The sequence below is a fragment of the Chanos chanos genome, chromosome 8, assembly GCF_902362185.1.
Source record: "Chanos chanos chromosome 8, fChaCha1.1, whole genome shotgun sequence".
NCBI lineage: Eukaryota > Metazoa > Chordata > Actinopteri > Gonorynchiformes > Chanidae > Chanos > Chanos chanos.
In genome coordinates, this window is record NC_044502.1 from 11,070,142 (window position 1) to 11,088,293 (window position 18,152).

Consider the following 18,152-nt stretch of genomic DNA (forward strand, 5'->3'; position numbering starts at 1 on the left):
ATCTTTCTATCTGGAGCAGACAAACGAGTGATCAATCGGAGATGCCCGTGACTCAATGCCCGTCTGTCTCTTAACACAAGCGCGCTCACAGACGTAGACACACACAATCAAATGAGCATCTTTTACCCTCACTCAAATCCAAACATACAGGCAAATAGAAAGTCTGACAGAAAGCCGGGTGCACAAACACACGCAAACACACACGCAAACACACACACGCACACACGCGCGCACACACACACACACACACACACAAACATACACACACACACACACACACACACACACACACATATTGATGGACAATTTTGTGTTCATCCTAAGCACTGTTTTTTCTGACTCTGATAACAGTGCAGTGCTGTCATAGTGCCTCTGTCATATCACGACATATCCACCTACTGCTTTGCCCCCTAAAATCCCTGAACGCTTTTTCTCCATATGCGTTTAGCTCCCTCTTCTCTCTCTGTTTTTTTTCAGCGAGAAATTAAGTTATTATCCAACATTTGTCAATATCATACCCAACATCTGTGACAAATTATCATTAGTTATTTGCCTTCAGCCCACATATATCAGTACAGTAATTCTGTCAAAATTTACAGCATTCAGAATCCACACATAAATCCTGCAGCCATTACAATGACACTGCAACGTGGCCTTAAACAGCGTTCATTTTAAAAGTCGTTTTACAAAACATTACGGTTTCAAGAGCTACAGAATGTTGTCTCGGAAGGACTTATTACTGTCCCCCAGGGCCGGATGACACAACCTTTGGATTCAGTTGGAGTCTAATACAAACGTAATCATCTAAAATAGAAACTCAGTATATTCTCCATTTGAGTTAAGTCTAGTATAGGCTCCTTCATTGTTGGCCTGTTTCATGGTTTTACATAAAAGCCTATAGAACATGTTACCCGTACAGACGGAAAGATAAGAAGAGATTAGATACACTTAAGAGCTGCAGTGCCTCATGATAGTCAATATGAGCAATTACAGTGAAGGTCAACTCTGAGCTCAAGCCATTTAAAAGTAAAAGAGGAGAAAGAGAGATCTCCGTAATCTCTAAGGAATTAAAGGGTGAAAAGTGTGAGTGTGTGCGTGTGCGCGCATGTCTGTGTGCGTGTGCGCATGCGTTTCTGTGTATGTGTGTGTGTGTGTGTGTCCCATTTAGTACCATTCAGTACTGATCGTTAATAAAATCTGTATCATGTAAGGACACACACACACATACACACGCTGTGCACTTAGTGATCACATCAGAGGGCTCAGACTGTTAAGTCCCTTGGGCTAACACTCCTTCTCCGACTCCCTCTCCTTTTCACTTTAGATAATTGATATGATAATCCAGCCATAGAGGGGGGGGGGCAAGACAGAATAAGATAGAGGAGGAAGAAATGGGAGAGACTAGAATCCCTTCCACTTTGGGATGTTATTTAAAGACATCCGTTTTCTCCAGTGTGAAACTATCAATTGCTCCAAACATTGTGATGCATCACCGCGTGTCGACGTGCAAACGGAAAAAAGGGAGATGCAATAGCACCTGAGAATAGATTGCAATGTACCGTGCGCTGACATTGAGCCATCAGCCAATCAGACCCAATGTCACATTGTCACTGTTGTCTGTCAAACTTCACTGCTCCAGTTCTCCACCACAAAAAAAAACAAAACAAAACAAAACAAAAACTAAACCCTCTTCAGTGTCTAAATGAGCTTCCCGCGAGATGTCTGGAACCAGACGCATTTCCAATGCAGTGCCCTGAGCGATGAAAAAGTCCCTCTCAACAAGACAAATTAAATCCAATCTAATCGCTTTTAAGATAAATTCGGAGAAATGCCGGCATTTTAAATATCTAAGTGGTCGGGAAAATGTCACTATTCGAGGAATGCACAGGCCGTTTTTTTTTCCGGATGCCAAGTATCCTCTGTCCATTGGCTTGCCCGTGTCAGTTGTTCAAATGAATGTGAAAAATTGTTTTCTGGGAAAAAAAAAGGAAAAAAAAAACTAATTTCAGACAATACTGGCAATGTAGTCAAATAAAATATGCAGCTAATTACTTCTCTGGATGTGGGAGGTTTTTTAATTGAGCATAGCTTAGTGTAATAAGCAGATCCAATGGGTCATCAACTCAGACACAGTAGGTCTTTTAGGTCTCCACTGTAAAAATGACAGAACTTTTTCTACGTATTGCAAATGTTCAAGTCTCTCTGTCTATCTGTCTCTCTCTCTCTCTCTTTCTCTCTATGTATATATATATATTTTTTTTTTCTTTGTTAAACTTCTGGTTTACTTCATTGACTCCTATTTATTTAGCGATTTTCTGTACTATTTACAAAATCAACTTATTTTCTCAGTGTTTTCCCAAAACTGGCGCCTCGTTTTCATTTGAACGGGGCCATGTGTGCAAAGCACTTAATGTAATTAACATTCCACGTCTTAACTTATCATCACCACCATCATCATCATCACCATCAACATCATTATTTGTTAGTCGCTAGAGGTCAACGTGTCCATTTTGTGGCTCGGTAAAAGCCAGGTGCGGTCGTTACTTTCCAAGCTATCAGCCATTCGTTAATGATCATTATGCTCGATCGTAATAAGCCCTGAGATTTGCTCTTTAGTCACTGCTCCAGACATCAGGGCAAAGGCATCTGTCTGCGCTCTGGCAGGTGAAATGACACCAGAGGTGTAGCACAATGACCCGGGTGGTCGAGGAGTGGGGGCTGGGTCAGGGGCGCTCGCTACTGGCAGAACATGGGAGCCTCGGGGAGGGGGGGGGGGTCTGTCGGCTGGTACGAGCTACGAGCAGCTGGAGGCTATATTCACCTTTTAATGTCCTATGGTTCGGAGAGAGGTATTTAGCGCCTACGTCCGTGCGCGATTTCTCTCAACTGCGTTTTAATTATGTCATTAGGTCACTTCGCATAAAGAGGCTAAATGAGTATTATATGCAAAAACATAATATGTTCATGCATATGATACAGCCTTATGAATATTTTACATATTTCAGTTGAAAACCTCTTGTTCTCAGGCCTCTTCAGACTGGCAATGACCTTCCAGGCCTATTGTGTGTAAACACTACTGACTGCATTAAAGGCATTGCAGGAAGAGGAGGAAGAAGAGGCAGAGGTGGAGGAGGAAGAAGAAGAAGAAGAAGAAGAAGAAGAAGAAGAAGAGAAATTTTGTCTCTGAGGAATGAATATAATTTAAAACCATTAAAAGTGCATTTTACTGCATTGAAAGAGCACTTTAAATCTGGAAAGCAAGTAAACACACACACACACGCGCACACACACGCACGCACACGCACGCGCACACGCACGCACACGCACGCACACATACACACACACACACACACACACACACACACACACACACACACTTACCAACAGGACAGGAGCCCTCTGACACCACAAGCACCTCCGTTTGAAGCTTGCACGCGTCCCTCCGTAAAAAGCACTCGTTCTCATAGCTCTCTCCATTAGAGCCACACACAGGTGCGTAGTCACTGCTGCACTGTAGGAGGAAGACGGGAGAGAGGGAGGAGAGTGGGAGAGGAAGATGGGGGAAGAGAACAAAGAAAAAGGGGAGCAGGTGTCACACATCGATGCTGCGGTTATAAATGTTTGATAAGGCCGGTTCAAATCAGGACACATTTTAATTATATGACTGCTAGGTTGCAGAAGGGACCACCTGTGCAATACGGGCAATGCTGAAGTGTTGAAATAAGGCTATCACAGATGACCTACTAGCACCAGGTGAATACATTGAGCACATTGGAGAAACACTCCGCTAAGCCCTCTGTTTCTTTAAAAAAGCGCAGCGATTAGAAGGTGATTAACCTTTAGTTAACACAATGAGTCAAACAAAAGCTTTCCTTTTAACGTAATGATCCTACTGAGATGCACACAGACACAGACACACACACACACACACACAGACTCATGTATGCACACATACGCATGCACGCACACGTACACACACACACACACACTCACAAACGTGTACGTGAACGGAAACTGACCCAACCTCCATTTGCGAAAACTCAAGTATTTCCTGAAGGCAGCAAAAGTCTTCTTATTACTGCTTATAAATTTTTTTCCCTACTACTTCACCTTGCATAACTCTTCAAGCTCAGAAGTTTTTTTTTTTAATTCTTCTTGTCAGCGTTTCTGCGTGTCCTTTGCAGTGATCTGTGAGCTCTGCTCTGCAGATCTTGACTAGCTTTCCTGCAAGTCTATCAGAGAATTTTCCAGATCTTGCCTCGACTTCATTTGTTCTACTTAACTCGCTTGACGATCTTTCTGACAGTCGAAATTGCTGGCTGGGAGAGCGCAGAGACTTTATAGCTGTTTCCTGTTTGGTTACTGTCAATTATTTTCATTTTCAAGTCCTCTGACAGAAGACCAAGCTAGATGAAACCAGCCAGAGTAACAAACACATTCTGACTGATTAGAAGATATGGAATTACTTCAAAGTAATAAAGTCAATCAACAACAAAGTAAATCAACTTTTGGGGGCTTTTCTTTTTTGTTTAGATTTACACTCAGTTTCAATCTGTTTGGAATAGGTGCGCCTCTGTTTACACTGAAGCAAACATTCAGGTCAAAGGAGCTCAAGCGTTCGCACGCTATCGTACAACTCAGTGACAGTATATCTCAGTTTTGGATGATAGATAAAGGAGATGAATGAGCTACTGAAAGCAGAGCTTTAGGGTGAATCAAGATCAAAATCATATTTCACCTTCAGCAAGGGAAAAGCCAGAACTGAACATATTTATACTGAGGTTATGAGAAAGAGAGAGAGAGAGAGAGAGAGAGAGAACAATAAGGTTAAGGAAAGGTGTGTGTGTGTGTGTGTTATAAAGCGCTGTAATCCCTGGCCCTGGTTGTGGTTGGCCCTGGCTGCTGTGGTGAAGCTACATATCCCCTCTCTCTTTTTAACAAGGAGAAGAAGAAGAAGAAGAAGAAGAAGAAGTACTTTACTGGTCACACACACACACACACACACACACACGCGTGCGCTAGAGCCAACGACACAGACACTCCTCCATCCAATCCCCACCTGTCCTCACGTCACATACACTTCTCATGGTCCATGGCAGACCCAGTCTGCTCTGGCCAATAGAAAGGTTATAAAAATAACAGTGAAATTGATTTTGGGCCAAAGATCAATTTGTGTCCATTTTTATCAGCCAAGTCAGAGTGTAAGGCAAGATCTGTGACAGCCAGCTGGCTCCAAATCACAGCAGAGCAAAGAATGATAGAGGGAGGAAGGGAGGAGAGAGAGAGAGAGAGACAGAGAGAGAGAGAGAAGGACTAAGATAGAAAAAGTAAAAAAAGAGAAGAGTAGAATGATGATGGGAGAGAGAGAGAGAGAGAGAGAGAGAGAGAGAGAGACAAAGATGGAATAGAGGTGAAAAAGAAAGAGTAAATGGATGATAAGAGAGAGAGGGAGAGGAGGAGAGAGAAAGAGAGGGAGAGAAGATGATGAAAAGTCCACCGTGTGAGCGCATTAACCGTCCCTTCTTACTTCTTAATCCTTCATCTGCTGGTATTTTTGAAATGGAATATGCAGAACAATTCATCTGAAGATTAAAACTCATTCCTTTCTCTCTCTCTCTCTCTCTCTCTCTGCTCTTTTCAATTTGCCTTGGCTCTCATCTCTTTCTGTAATCTCTCTCATTTCTCAGCCTTAAAATGACCAGGCCACGAACTACCAGTTCTACCCCCCCCCACCCCCACCCCATCAACTGTGTGTGAAAAGTCCTCAACACACAAAAAGACCCCTCATCACAGGCTTCTCTCTAAAAAAAAACACACACACACACAACCCCTGCACTTTCTTCAAATGCACTAAAATACGTTCTGTTGAATACTGGCTTTTACGTGTACAACTAACTCATTAAATACATGATTCCATTTCCAGAATCATCTCAAGGCAGTTTTTTTTTTTTTTTTTTACCAAGATTCTGTTCCGTGAACTCCGTCTTTGAAAAACTAGTTGGCTTGAACGAGTGAATGAATATTTCAACACGTTTAAGGATCATGAAGTCTTCGCTTGAAATAGAGAAAAAAAATAATAATTGAGGACATTGAGTTGATCATTTAAAGTGAGGACTCACGCTGGGGCACACAATAACTGCAGCAGGACTTGTTAAACACACACACACATCAGATATGAGATATTAAACATTGCCCTAGCAGGACACTGAATTACTAATCACAAAGAATTCAGAAATCATGCTGCATCTCATTGATTGACTTTTTCTTTTTTTTTCTTTTCGACTAAATAGTGTTTCTCCCACCTGATACCACACCTGCAGTTCTCTCAATGATCCAATGGGGTCACTGTGTCTCCTGAATCAGAGGAGTCAACAATGACTGTGCCGGCCGCGAAACAGTGCCGGTCACAAACGGAGCACAAATAAGATTTAAACAAGAACATAAAGGAAAAGTTCTTATATAATTATGTTTGAGGTGACTTTGAGGAATATTACCATCAAGTAATCTAAACTGTGTCAGCACTGCTGTAATACCTAACAAATGCCCATGGAAAACATGTGTTACTGTCATAGAGAATAAATGAGGGAATTAAGCGTGTGTGTCATCTACTGGGAGATAGCACTTTATTTGTAATAAAATGAATTTTAGAGAGAGAGAGTGAGAGAGAGAGACAGAGAGAGAGAGAGAGAGAGAGCCCTGAAGCATTTGGTGCAGTCTACTTGAGTTGCTCTTCTCTTCTCTTTTCTTCTGTGTGAGTGTGTGTGTGTGTGTGTGTGTGTGTGTGTGTGTGTGTGTGCGTGCGTGCGTGTGTGCGTGTATGTAGTATGACTTATGCTGAATTGTGTATCTCCCTTAATGTTAGCTTAAGGTTCACTGAATTGAGCCATAAGCATTTGGTACTCAATATGTCTCTGTTACGTGACTCACTGGGTATCCATTAGGATGACTGCCTCCATGCACATGTACATACGCATATAAACACACACATCCCACACACACACAGTCACACGCAAATAGCCTCATTTCCATCCCTCTCTCTCTCTTTCACTGCAATTCAGTTCACTACAAATAAAGTGCCACTTCTCATTAGATGAAAAATGTTACTGCCAGAATACACATGCGCACACACATATACACGCACGCACACACACACACACACACACACACACACACACACACACACACACATTGGTATGTGCTTATGTACATCTGAATGAGCATGCCCTTGTGTGGGGGTGACCTTTTTGAACATTCTCCCCTGTCTTTTGTTTGCCCTTCTACCAGTGTGTCCCATTGGGCAGACAGACAGACAGGTGAGGGAGGGGTCAGTGAATCTGATCAGTACAGATGTTCTCTGGGCCAAACAGCTGCTCTGCACACTTTCTCACCTGCACAGGGAGAGTGGGACACGGAGACCGACTAGGCATCCACACACACACTGTACCCAGATAATGAGGCACATTGCTGGGTCACCTTAAGCCTCTCTCTGGCCCTCATCCCAAATATAGCGGCAGATGGAGGGTAGCAATTCACACATGGAAGAGACACTACCTATTTCAACCTGTGGTGTGCATGTTTTGTTTTTTTTTCTTGACTATATTTTTCATTCAGTAAATAAGTTTAGTTTATCGAACAGTAATTATTTCTAAATAAATAAACAATTCACAAATAAATGATGATTCAAACCAAGCGGGATCCAGAAATATATGAAACAGTGGTTCTGAGGACTTCACACTCATACAGAAAACAAGTTACTGGCATCTCATTCTTGTATGACTGAGCACCATAGTACACTTGTCTCTTCTGTGACAATGGAGCCGCCGAACCGAAGTTAGCTTTAGCATTTAGCTTCCGTTCTGCCGTTAGGATTCGGTCATATGATGGCAGAGAAAGCCAAAGGCTGCTTTGAGGAGGAGGAGAGGGGGGTGGAGGAGGAGGAGGAGGAGGAAGAGGAGGAGGAGAGAGGGAGAAGGAGAAAGCGTGAACGAATGAGAGTGTTTTATCTGCATGGAAAAATGAAAGGCAGGGATCAAGAGTCTGGCATCGCTGTCATCCCCACGCACAGATAAGCCTTGACTCACAAGTAATGACTGACAGCTTGTACCAAAGACCTACTTTCATGACAGAGATAAAAAAAAAAAAGAAAGAAAAGAAAACAACAACAACAAATGATAGACTGAAGATCCAAATGGAGAGAAACTGCTCTTTTCTGATGTTGCTTGCTTCAGATTTTTTTTGTTTTTCTTTTTTTGTTGTTGTTGTTGTTGTTGTTTTTTAACCTTCAGGCACTTCACCAAGCTGTTGATATGTATGCTCTTATCAGGGTGCCACAATCACAGAAACAGTTTGAACTTTTGTTTATAATGACTGTGTGGTCTTCTGGGTCTGGAATAAACATCTAGGAATTTATTCTGTGGTAAATGTGGCCAATTTGAGTCCTCTGTTTTTTTGCTTGAGCATGGCTTAGGGATAAAGATATACAAAAAAAAATCCCCAGAGGATAAGAAAAGTGATATAAAAAAAAGAGAACACTGTCTAGAGAACAGGAAAAGCTAACAGCAAATGTTAGAGGAGGTGAAAAATCAAGGCATTGTTCGCAGGACGGTCCGCGAGCACCGTGGCCAAGTGCCGAGGGGAAGGGATGGTACTGTTGGAGTCAACACCTCTGCCAGGCTCTCTGCGGGCAATGCAAAGCCCCTGCCCTGGCGCTCAGACTTGGCCCCTGCGCTGCTCAAAGCTCCTGGCCCTCTCATGTAGCCCCTCACAGCTGGAGTTTACCCTCAGCTCAGAGCCAGTCAGTGGAGATTTGGCTACCCAACCGGACCTCGGTCTGCTCCACTACGGCCTGCCAGACGCCCTTGCCTATTCCCACAGACAGCCGTGCTTGAGATTTGCGCACATACACACACACACACAGACACACACACACACACGCACACACACAGTAGGCTCACACACTGCATGCAAACACAGCAGGCCAGAGAACTCACACAAACTGTGGGGTGACAGTAAGTTCCAGAATGCCAATCTCTCACTGAATCGAGCTCAGCTCTGTCAAAAAGGGGTTTGTTAGTCACCATCGGGGTTTTGAATAAGTAAACAACTCAACCTTTCACAAGACCATCAACATCTTCAAAGGAACACGACGCTCATTTCATTAATTTCTACAAAGGTCATTTCCAAGCAATTTCCTTGGAAGACACTGGTGAAGATAAGGGAAAATGAAGATGTACGCAGTCACAAATTCATTTTATTCATGTCTTGCCAAAACTCGGAAACCGTCTCTGAGCAGTTCTGTTCAGTTCGGTTCTGTTCTGAGCTCTCTGCATTCTATTTTATCTGGTTCCACAGTGTTCTCCCGTCAATCAGGTCAGCGGTGAAAATTCTGTCTTCTCTAAGTCTACACTGTGTCTCTGCACTGCAGACCCCATGCTGAATTGGCAAGAGCTGATGCAGAACTGAAGAGGAATAATGTTCTACAGCACCCTGAAGCATCAGCAGGAGACGAAAGGAGAGGGGAGGAATGGAGGGGGAGGCAGAGATGGAAGCAGAAAGAAAGGAAGAGAGCTGTGGGAGTGAAAAGAGAATTAAAAGAGAAGGAGACGAGGAGAGAGGGAAGAAAGAGAGTGTTGAAGGATGGAGCTGGAGAAGGGGAGAGAGACAGACAGACACAGAGAGAGTGATGTGATGTAATGGGTGGGGGGTTGGTTAGATCAATAACATCTCTCTGAATGAATGTGCAATGAGGCCTGAATTGCACTCATTCATACTGTCAGCTCACCAGCCAACCGCCACCTCCGTGGGTACAGGGCGGTCTTGGGCATGGGGCTAAGGCGGGAACGCCAGACCACAGCAGTGAGCAGCCCTAACATGCCTGAGAGCACTGGCCATAATGGAATAATGGGCTAACATCCCACTGAGCCTGAAATACTTTAACCTCCCTCCCACCTACCCCCCCCCCCCCCCCCCCCCCCCCCCATCCATCCCTTAGTCTGATCTACTCACATGGGCCAAGGCAAACGGTAGTAGAGCTCAATTGTATTAAGCCCTGAAATGAGAGCTGTGTGACCTGCCTTAAGTGCACAAAGCTGCTCTGTCTGCCTTTGAGCGAAATGGAGAGCAGATGCATCAAAGACTAAACCTCCTCCCTCCTGACCCCCCCCCCCCCCCCAACCCCACCCGCCCCAGCCTCAACCTCCGCCTCATCACAAGGAAGACGCTATCAGACACATAATGCTATTTACCTGAGCGATGCAGTTTGTGCAGCGATGGGACGCAGAAACACTGAGTCCTCCCAACGCTGAATCAATTTGGACAAAAAAAAAAAGGATTTTTATGCAACGCCACTAAAAATATCTTGTGTGTGTGTGTTTTTAAAAATATGTCATTGATATAGTTTGCTAATAACAATGTTTTATGTATGAACCTGTACGTACAGTGGCGTTGCTTTTTGAGGGGGAAAATGATTCATACCTTAAAGTCACAGATGCAAGTGACTGTGTCTCCGATTCTCAGACATTCCCCGTCGAACTTGCACGTGTTTGTATCACACAGGAAGAGATCCGTATCCTGCTCCTCAAAGCCTAAAGTCGGAGGGACGGGTTTAAAAAAAAAGAAGAAGAAGAAGAAGAAGACACATCAAAAAAGGGTTTGAATCAAAATGGGCAAAGCTCTATCTCCTACAAATAAACACCGTCAGTGTGACTGGGTTCCACAGATGAAAATTTATAGACCCTTCCCTGTCTTCCATGATACAGATAAAACTGTCCAACACCATCAGCTAAGATCTGTGGAGACTGAGAAACATGGCCCAAAACACAGAGCAACTAAAATTCAGAGAGAGAGAGAGAGAGAGAGAGAGAGAGAGAGAGAGAGAGAGAGAGAAGTCTGGGGCACAGTGATGTGATAACAGGGTACAGATCAATGTATTTCCGTCAAGTCTTTCAGACTCAATTCTGATTGAAAGGGAGATGGATGGTTGTTCTCTCTGCAGGGGGAGCAGAATTCAAAGATGATAGGATAACTCTTCTTCTTTTTTATCCATTCTTTGTTATGCTGAATCATTTTTTCTTTATGCATGGATAGAGGGAGTTGAATAGGAGTTTAGCTGGGATAAAGTATAAGATTACAGAATTATGTACCCATTCTAGAACATGGGAATCACACATGAACAACGGAGCAGCATAAACACAGAGGAAGGGGGGGAAAAAAAACAAAAACAAAACAAAGATTTTCATCGGATTTCAGTTCAAATGCAACGCCCAGGCAACCCTAAAGCCGGATCCTTGCCAGATAGCACCGGAATAAACAAATTACTACAATGAAAAGCAGAATATGTCTTCAAGACAATGCCAGAGTTTGATCTAAAGCTTTGGACTGCGGATGAAATAAATAAAAAAAAAACTCTATCTGATGTAATGAGGAAAAACCTCCCTTTAAAAGTGCTACTTTTGTACCATGGTACAAGCCATTCTTCTCTCCAGTGATTTTCAGAGAATACTAGTACATCCTGTTCAGTAAGCCCTAATGAAGCTGAAAAAAGATCACAACTTCCTTCATGATGATGGGAAAACAATTTCACTAGCTTTGCTGTAGAAACTAAGCCTTCGGTCAACTAGATTAAACAAGATCATAGGCTGAACAATTAATTCCTACCCCTACATTTTTCAAGACCTCTGAGGAATAGGATCTGAAATACACACACACACACACACACACACACACATACACAAACAGTATCAGTTCTCTAAAAGCAAGGAGGCACACCTCTTTATTCACACTCTTTTTTTCCACTCATCTCTCACGCACTCCCTATCTGTCACCCATTCGATCTCACTGATCTCTCCAACAGCTCAAGAGAATGATGCCAGACAATCAGATCGAGAAAACTGCAGTAATTAATATTTCATAAGCTCTGCCATCTACACATCAAATAACGTGACGGAACAAGCACGTCGGCCTCCTTTGATAGTCATATGCTGAGATACATTATTTGCCGTAAACATGATAGTCGTTAAGCCTAGTAATGTAATTTTTGAGACATTCTCTTTTTCCAAGGGCTGACGCTGTATATCTGTCAACTGAAACTCATTTTGTTGTCAGAAATGCAAATTGTGTGGCTTTGGAGACATTTATTTCTCCTTGCAGTAGAGAATTCGAATAATTATTATTTGCTGAGACATTTCTTTCCTTTTTGCTCTTGGCTATTGTGGAACAATACACGACAAACGGAGCAACGTTAATAATGTGAAAATATAAAACTGTCAATTGTTTCATGTGACAGAGGCTCAAAAGAACTGTATGATGTTTTAAGTAGGCATTCATATTTGTGATAACAATAATAAGATACGGTAAGTTCTGTGTTAATAACATATGACTCATGTCCTAATAAAAGGGCTTACGTCTCTATTCAGGCAAGAAAAGAGGGAAGAAGAGACAGAACAGACACAGATGGACTGACTGACTTCTCCTGCTGAGATGGAACATGCATGAAATTAAACTTTTGCCAAATCATTTGTGCTTGGCTACATGCTTAGTATCCAGCTATGAGACCGGTTCAAGAAACACGGGCAAGTGTTAATGGGTGTGACTACATTTCTGCAGTACTGTACAGTAACTACGTGTATTAACACTGTATTCGCCATTGATGAGAATGTGCGTGTGTGCGTGTGTGTGTGTGTGTGTTCGTGAACAAGCAAGCCTATATCTGTCTACATTTTTGGAGGTTGAGGCGGGTGCTGGCTATGCCTCGGAGAGCAGACCTCTCACATATGGGGGAGGCAGTAGAGCGATGCACAGAGAATTGCCTGCCTCTGAAAAGAGGTGGCGGAAAAAGGGACTGGGGTCTGGGATGACGCGTTTTCAGGGGAATACTAATAAACACAGGCCGGGCCGTATTCAGTACGAAATCCAAAATCAACTAACTGGGTTGAAAGAGAGATGAATAAAACAGACACAAAGAGCTCTTGGATTGTTAGAAAAGAAGGAAATAACACTCGAGCCAAATCCCAGCATCCCATCTCTACAAACGCCATCGAGATGTTCGCATGCTTGCATCATTCATCTGATTCAAAAAAATCATGAAATAAAGAGACAAATCATACCATAAAACATCCAGAGTTGGTGTATAACAGGACATTTTTTTTTTTTGTGAAGAAAACAAAAGTAACACCAAAGACCTCTGTTCAGCCGTAGTCACTGAACAGTTTGACAATTTTTCAACAATTTTACGGATTTTACGGTGTCTCTGACAAATGTTGCATTTGTCTTGCGTTGCCTTGCTTCGAACCACAACCTGGAGCCTAAATTCAAAGCCTTCCCACTCTACCCGCCAGCCTGGATCATGAAAGACCTTTTCGGAGTGCTGTGTTCTGTTGATGCTGGTCGTGCTGGTAACAAATGACTATGAATGAATGTGGGGCTGAGTGGAGACAGTGGGGTGGCAAGGCGTCCTCCATAATAACAGATGGCCCCAGCAAGAATAGCCTCGCCATTACTGGAGTATTTATATACTGGCCATTAATCTCAGAAGAAGTGCTTTTGCCTCCATTGACAAAAATAGACAGCGGTGGAATAGAAACCATGTTAATTGAAGGACGCGGCTCCGTGACCGAGTTTTGATTTTTTTTTCTCTCTCTCTTTCTCTCTCTTTCTCACTTCATCTGTGGCACCAGCTGTGGAGAGTTTGTCTGAGCGAACTTGGGGCGAGGTTAATCAGGACTAGAGCCTCACACCTTCTGTTAAGCCCGTGGAACTGGAAGCAGATCTCCACAAACTGGTGTGAATCAGCATCCATTCAGTATCATTGACTCCGCAATGTCATTTCGCTGAGTGGGTATTAGAAGGATTTTAGAAGAGGCTGTTTTGTTTTGGTTTTTTTTGGGTCTGCCACTTTGCCTTTAACTCTTTCTTACTATACTTACTATATTAAAGTTCTGCCGCTGACATTATGTAATAAATCATAAAAGAACGTTTCTGAGACATCTTAAAGTGAGAAAATGGTTGTTTTCGTAGGTTTTCCCACCAAAACACAGCAAAAAACCCCCCAAAAAAACGAAGAACGGAGGTGAGCGGCTGAGACAACAGATCCAAGAAAATATTTATTTATCTACACCCTACCTCCTGCAGCCCCAAGTTTTTAGTTTGCAGATTCTCTCACGGTGGTGGCTTTGACAATTCTAATTTTAGTGAAAGAGTCGTGGTAATGATTTTACATCATGTCTATAGAGAAACTGTTATTATCCTACAACACAGCTGTGATGTGGTGTCCTCATGATCCCACACCTCTTCGGGCAAAAACACTAACACAGAGGCTTATGTTTCACAAACGAAAATGAGCTCTTCTGAGGTCAGTGCCACACACAATCCAGAATGAAAAGAGAAGTTAACGGTCGTGAGTGAAACACAAATGAACCTGAAATCGAAAATGAGAGGACATTAAAAAAGTCAAATAAAGAACGCCCACAAAAGGTGTAAATACATTGTAACCCCCTTCAGGCTAAAAAAAATCAAAATAAAGTCATCTTTGAGGCATCAACAGCCTGCAAAATAACTTTTTTTTACTTTCAAATCCTTTGTGGCGGACAGACTTTGTGAAATTTTTTTGCTCCATAAATAATCCTTCACAACTCGACCTTCATATCCACAACAAACCAATGGCTACAGGGTGGAGAATAACCCTGTTTCACATAGAAGCACAGCAAAGCAACCCCCCTCCACCCCAAACTTAAGCATAAGAATGTTAAAATTTGGTTGATATCAATCAAAAAATATTTGATAAGATTTGATCGATATTGATCAAAAAGACCCAGGGAAATCTTGGTGGTGCCCTGTAGCTACAGAGATGGGAAACAGACTCAAACTTTAAGTAGGTGGACAGAGATAACAAGCAGTAATGAAGGGCCTCTGCAGTCCTTGGATGGAGAGGTTAGAGAGGTCCTGAAGCAAACGCAGTATATTGCCAAAGGCAGCGGAGAAACAGTCAAAACAACGGAAAACATAGAATTAAACAAGTCTCTCTTTCTCTCTCTCTCTCTCTCTCTCACTTTCTCCATCTATTTATCGCTCTCTCGCGCGCTTTAATTTTATCTTTTATTTATTTTTTCTCTTTAATGTGTATCTGTACATCTTTGTCTCTCTCTCTCTCTCTCTCTTCCTGTCTCTCTCTCTCACTGTCCTGTCTCTCTCTCCTGTCTCTCTCTTTGTCCCTTTGAGAAACACAGGGACGGGTTCCATTCACTTTGCATGCCCTACCTGCATGTTCAGATTTTGTTTAACAAAGGAAATAATAATGTATTGAATAAATAAGAGAAACATCTGCCGTTATACATTTTTAAAGAGCAGATTCTCCCTTGACACCAAGCTTTATGGGTCTGGGCTCTGGAAGACCGAATCACTTTACAGACTGTTGCACATCCTGTTGAATTTGTGTCAGTTAACCTGATACTGGAGTACTCGGGACGGTTAAGATAAGAGCAAAGTAAACATTCTCGAGGTTTTTTTTTTTTTTTTCCTTAAATGCATACGGGTAGCGCTTCCTACATGCAACACTCTTCATCAACGTATCAGATACGGAATGTTATCTAAGACAAATCATGCAGCAGGAGATCAGAGACGGCCTCAACACTTTCCCCTGCCCCTACCGCTGGTCCGTACCTTGTGCTCCTTCCAGAACTTTCTTCAACGAAAACTAAATAATTGCATTAAAAACATAGGAAAAACAAGCAGGGAGAGTTGGAAAACCCCAAGAAAACTCAAAATAGGGCAGAGCAGCTACTTCATTAGGCCATGTTCAGACAAGTCCTCCCTGTAGACATTGCCCAAACACACACGGGTGTGAAAATGGGTCCTTGCATACTATCTCTGGAATATGAAACCAAGCGTCTTAGGCTGCAATGAAGGATTAATCTAATCCCTGCGGTCTCGCTGTCTACTGGGGAGGAATTTGTGGATGAAAACCCAGACGATCGTGCCAGCTTACGGGGTTGTGATGCTGGGAGGATCCTAATTCTATACTGTATGTTGATTATCAAGAATCCTAAAAGCAGAGGCACTAATTCATTTGTTAAAGTCTGATCTTGAGAGGGTGTGTTCAGTGTGCACATGTGTGTTTTGGCAGGGGGGAGCAAAAGAGGTAGAGAGAGAGGGAGAGAGAGAGAGAGAGAGAGAGAGAGAGAGGGAGAGAGAGAGAGAGAGAAAGAGAGAGAGAGAGAGAGAGAGAGAGAGAGAGAGAGAGAGAGAGAGAGATCGATTGTTTTGTTTTGTTTAGTTAGTTTGCCCTGCAGCTCACATAGCACTATAGAATGCATAGCGTTATGCAGTACACTTTACAACATAATCCTGAATTACTTAAAAAAAAATGTACCCAGCTTTTGTGACACAGGGATGATACAGGGAAAAGAGTCTTAAGGAGAAGAGACTGAATACAAAGCCACACTGAAGCACTTAATGAAGTGCTAAAACCGTTGGTTCAACACCTCTTAAAAGGCATTGTCCCCTAAAATCTCCCGCTGGAATAAAACTTTTGCACATAATTAAGCGAACTGAAATTGCCATCAGATCTGAATTCCTGAGTCTGGCAATTAGCACAGTGTGCAAGTTTCTAAAGGTGGGAGGATGCAGTAAGATAGCTGAAGCGAGACTAAATAACTGAGGAACACTGATTTATCGGTGAGCCTCTAAGTGGAGGGGAGAGGTCTCCACCCGGCTGTTCCACCGTCCATAAATTCAACCCAGCGACTGATAATGTCTCTCCATGTCAGACGCCTGTGTGATCTTTACAATCAATCAAAATAATAAACATGCAGGTGACTAAAGGATGGGTGTAACTTAATCGGGTCAGCTGAATAAAACTGCAGAGTTAATGTAAATTAAGCCAGAAACACAACCTGTCTCTTTACACAGGTTCATATTGTTCATAGTTCTAATGAGCAGTATAAAGTGTTGGCATCCCTGTTATTACCTGCCTACCAAGACCAATGATTTTAGTGGTTACAGTGTAAGGTTTGATCGATATTGCAACTAGGCACAAGATTCAATGTATTCCTTCAAGTGTCGGGACCGTTACTAGCGGGGAGCGGAACAATACAACCCAATGTTAACCTTATGAAACCTCTAAGCCCAAATAAGTAACAAACGGAGCAAATTTAAAGATAAGAAATGCGTGAAAATACATTAATTATAGGCTACCTATAAAAGAAACATGACCGTGAAAACAAAACAAAAAAACCCCAACAAATACAACCAACATCCCTCTTTGTGCCAGAGGCATGAAAGCAGTTTCCCTGCACATGTAGTGTGTGGGTAAACCGGCCGGAAAACAGCCGGAGGTTTCTCTTACCGGAACAGTTCCATCCTGTGGGTGTTTGACAGTCGCTCAACGAGGAGGGAAACGCGCAAAGTTGCTTGACCGGTATAATGGTAAGGAAGGATAGCGCTGCGATTAAAACTCCGTTCGCCCAAGTTCTGTTCCACGGCAGCGGGTGTCCTCGTATCAGTCGCGCCGCCCCTGAGTGAGCCATTTCAGTTTAGCGGCTTTCCCCGGACACACGCGCAACGCTGGCAGAGATCGCAGGCATGAACCAGAAGCCCCGAGCCTCTAACGAGCGCTGCTGTCGGTAAAGGTCTCAGCTGCAAAGAGATGAACATCTTCCAACCAAGACTGCGCACCCCATTTATTTGCTGCAGCGTACTGGTCTGTGGGATCGCCCTTGAGACCGACAGGGTCCTGCTGTCTCGACAATGGAAACAGTATGCTCGGAATAAAACCCACCAGGTAATGTAAGAAAAAACAAAGAAACAGAACTCGAAACAGAAATCAAAACTGTTTACAAACCAACTGTATATCCAAGCAAAAAAGCCTACAACTGTTGTGCCCGAGTCCACTGGTTGAACATGTTGTCACTCCGTTTTGACAAGTAAGGAATGCAGAATGTGCTCTGTGCGGCTTCTTTTTCGTGTGTGCCTGTTTGTGTATGTGTATGCGCGCGCGTGTATGTGTATGTGTGTGTGTCTACGTCCTATCTATCTGCCAGGACTCGCTCAGCGGGTTCTCAGTTCTGATCATGTGGATGCGCTGCGCGCGAAGAAAGGTGGAGAGGTGGGCGCACAGCTCTCATTGAGCGCCTATTGGCTAAGGTGGATGTTGAGCCGAC

The 18,152-nt window shown here is 43.1% G+C and overlaps 1 protein-coding gene across 1 annotated transcript in view; it reads right to left on the reverse strand.

Annotated features, from left to right (window-relative positions):
• tmeff2b (transmembrane protein with EGF-like and two follistatin-like domains 2b) overlaps positions 1-17,519 on the reverse strand; it is a 34,340-nt gene extending 16,821 nt beyond the window's left edge. The window contains exons 1-3 of the mRNA XM_030782846.1: positions 17,339-17,519; positions 10,474-10,583; positions 3,382-3,511 (exon numbers count right to left, since the gene is read on the reverse strand). Of these exons, the coding sequence (XP_030638706.1) occupies positions 3,382-3,511; positions 10,474-10,583; positions 17,339-17,519 (421 nt within the window). The remainder of the gene's footprint in view (positions 1-3,381; positions 3,512-10,473; positions 10,584-17,338) is intronic.
• Positions 17,520-18,152: the final 633 nt, after the last annotated feature.